Raw genomic sequence first — 3,756 nt, forward strand, 5'->3', positions numbered from 1 at the left:
GAGAGAGAGAGAGAGAGAGAGAGAGAGAGAGCTAGCTTACCTGCTTTTTTTATCTAAATAAAACGTGTCGAATGGAATGGAATATGCTTACAATCTATGCCAATAAGTGTCAAACGTTTTAGAGCGAGCACTCACTTTTTGCCACCTTTAACGCTTAAAGACGGAGCGGATCCATACATCCGACCTGAAGAAGACCAACAGCAACGTTGCAACCAATTTCCAACCCATTACACCCAGAAAGACGAATTACCACAGTTCATACCATGCATGTTGCTGCACAAAAGTAGTTTCAGATGAAGAAAACAGAATTTTGAAATCTTTTCGATTAACAAAGGCACGCTTCTTTTACAAAAAGAGCGTCTTAAAATGTTCTCGAATGACCAGAATGTGGGTCTTTAAAGATTAAAGAGGCTAAAATTTTGGTATCATCCACTTACTTGGTATTTCCAAGCGAGGCATTAAATTAATAACACATGTCAATATTCGGGTGAATCCCTGCCGTCCACCAAAATTGGTCGTTTTTAAGGACTAGCGGGCTAACCCAAATTTCGGGGGTTTCCAGAAATCTTGACCTACACCAAAAGTGGGCATTGCCTTACTTATAGGAGACGTTTGGTTTCATTGATGTGTATATTTGTTTGGAGATAGAGAAAACTCTCCTTGTCTTTTAAAGAAACTGAACAAATGTCCAGAAACTTTATCTTCGATTTTCTCAAAAGAGCTTTTTTTTCGGGATAACACCCTTGTGCTTAAAAGCAACCAATTACGACTCACCCACTGTGGGTTCAGCCCCCAGGCTGACAAGCATCCCGCTGAGAAAAGCACTGGTCTCTATAATCTAGGATAAGGGAAGGTCAACTTACATTTTGTATGCACTCCACCAGCCAGGAAGCATAAAATTCCCAACGAGGTTTATAATACCTGAAAAGAAAGATACCAATAAAGCAGTGTGTGTGTGTTATTGTGTGTGTGTGTGTGTGTGTGTGTGTGTGTGTGTGTGTGTGTGTGTGTGTGTGTATGTGTGTGTGTTTCCTTTTTTTTTGAAGAAGCAGATTATGAACAGAAACCAATAAGAAATGAATTAGGTCTATATTTAGCAAGAGATACATGTACAGTCAACATTACAAAGGATACCCTTTGAAAACAGCTTGCTTTTCATTTCATATTGGTGAATGACTGATTTGTAAAATCATTTTTAATAAGAGCACTGTTTAATCCATAAGAGAGATCTATTACGAAACTGGGTAAAAGTAGGATTTAATTTGACTGACTAATTATTTACTAAAAATAAAGTTTCACTCATGCCTGTCTGTCTCCCTCGCACTCATCCCTGTATGACGAACATAATCTATACATACTATATTAAATAGCTTGGCCGCCTTTTGACGAAAGGGATGATCGATGCATTAACATCAACTGAAAGTCATTGGCCTACTACACGTGTATATTTACCCTCTACTGGAATGGAGAAATAAATCTTGAGCGAAAAGTGACACACGCGTTTCCAATTTGCCATAATATATAATAATAGATGTAGGCCTATAGATTGATCCTCTATTCCGCTTTCTTCGTTGTACACTCCATAATTTCAAAGGAGTGGAATAAGTGTGCACAGCCAGTGAACGGAAACCTCATTTGCTTACAATGGCGTCTTAGAAGACGGACTTTCCCTATATTAGATCTAAACGAAACTAATGAAAAACTGAAAATTAAACTACAGGGACTTCAGGCTCCTCAATGAAACTGTGCACCCTTTAAATGATTCTCAACCACCATTTATTTTGTCAAATTCGAAAGTTAAGTGGTTCGGATAGCTGGGTTTCCCGTTCGACGAACGGACTCAAAAGAATCGATCGTCAAGTCATTGTGGGATCAATGCACGCACTCGTTGTGAACAGAAGCCTCACTTGTTTACAATGGCGTCTTAGAAGACGGGCTTTCCCAAGATTAGATCTAAATGAAACTAATGAAAAACTGAAAATTAACTACAGTGACTTCAGACTTCTCAGTAAAACTGTGCACCCTTTAAATGATTCTCAACCACCTTTAATTTTTTTTTCAAATTCGAAAGTTAAGTGGTTGGGAAGTTTTTGCTATCGAGTATCTCTGAATGTCGGGATTTTGTATCTCATTCAGTCTGCTTAGACCCCGACGGACAAACACAAAGTATCTTGCGTCCTTCGTGATCAAAACTGCACTGCTGTGGGCGTAAACACTTAGTACGATTTACATTACTAAACTATTAATCCATCTCCCTGACCCAAGCTCTCCGGTTGGTGGCAGAAAGACGTCTCTTTCTTCCCGCGACACTCAAAAGGGTATAAGCGGTGAATAAAAGTAAAGTTAAGTAACTATTAGTCTAACCACCTACCCTGCAACGACACCAGCCCACTGCTTGGAGGCGTAGTCCCGGATCTGATGAAGAAAAACATACAAAAAGCTACAACTATGACCTATGAGTCTGATTTAGGTCAGGCCTGATTTTAAAATAGCGGTACACATATTAATGGTCGCTTTTAAGGACAAGCTTGCTATCCCGAAAAATGCTGTTTTGAGAAAGTTTCTGAACCTTTGTTCATTTTCTTTAAAAGACAAGAAGAGTTTTCTCTATAACCAAACAAATATACACTCCAAAGAAACCAAACTTCTCCTATAGGTAGGGCAATGCCCACTTTTGGTGTAGGTGAAGATTTCTGGTTACCCCCGAAACCTGGGTTAGCCCGCTTGTCCTTAAAAGCGACCATATAAAGAACTATGTAGCCTACTGAGAGTCAACACGATTTCAGATTTACTGCACGAAGAAGAACATATTAGAATATCGTGATAGGGACACTCTACATCCGAGATGATAGTTTTGATCTTTGAGGGGGATTGACATTTCTGTGAATTCACTCTTAATAATATACTGCAAGAAAGTTCATATGGCGTAAGGCATCGCACAGCTGTTTATAGTTATCACTGAAATCCTAAACCGCAGTAAATCCATCACACCTCTAATCAGACTGCATATTAATTCCATATATCATTCATTTCTGCTTAGTTGAGGGGGGGGGGGTATCTTATATAAATACATAGGTTCAATAGGAGCGGAATTAATCATTGGGAGCATTGTAGCGCTCTTGTTGTAAAGTGTTAGATTTTTATGTCATCATTGTGATGCACAGTGAGGAGTGGAATATAAAGACTATGATTTGGACATCACAATTAACCCCCAACTCCTTTCCTTTTTTTAGTGTTTATCTACAAATTAACACATCGTTACTCTAGAATGAACAAAGTTCTACTTGCTCGAAGGACCTAGTTTTGATAAATTTGAAATTAAACGTTCTGAGTTTCACAACATGTCAAGTTTTTTCAAATGCAATAATAATTTGATCTTGATAACGACTTCAAAGAATCTTACGATTTTGATATAGCAGATAGAACATTTAATTTGGTTTCTGAATGAACTCATGGTCAAAGTAACTATAAACAGTGGCCAAAAAATGGGATAGGACTTTGTAATAATATTTCTAAGACATCCAACTATGCACACATATATTATACCTCCCCATCAGGTCCCCACAGAGTGATCTGGTTCCTGGCGTTATACTCCAGCAGGGTTTTCTCACTGTCATCCGAGCCCCAGGAGCGAGCGTCCTCAATCCAGCGACCCACCAAGAAACGATCGTTGGCGCTGAGGATTTGATCCATGTCGGCCAGAAGACTGGACAGTTTCTCTCCAGCGGACCTGTGTGTGTGGGGGGGGGGGGGGGT

The 3,756-nt window shown here is 39.4% G+C and overlaps 1 protein-coding gene across 1 annotated transcript in view; it reads right to left on the minus strand.

Annotated features, from left to right (window-relative positions):
• LOC106012776 (alpha-N-acetylglucosaminidase) overlaps positions 1 to 3,724 on the minus strand; it is a gene marked incomplete in the record, with an annotated part of 5,159 nt that extends 1,435 nt beyond the window's left edge. The window contains 3 exon segments of the mRNA XM_013086704.2: positions 864 to 921; positions 2,372 to 2,415; positions 3,547 to 3,724. Coding sequence (XP_012942158.2) covers positions 864 to 921; positions 2,372 to 2,415; positions 3,547 to 3,693 — 249 coding nt within the window.
• Positions 3,725 to 3,756: the final 32 nt, after the last annotated feature.

This window comes from Aplysia californica, unplaced genomic scaffold (assembly GCF_000002075.1).
Source record: "Aplysia californica isolate F4 #8 unplaced genomic scaffold, AplCal3.0 scaffold00493, whole genome shotgun sequence".
Classification (NCBI taxonomy): domain Eukaryota; kingdom Metazoa; phylum Mollusca; class Gastropoda; order Aplysiida; family Aplysiidae; genus Aplysia; species Aplysia californica.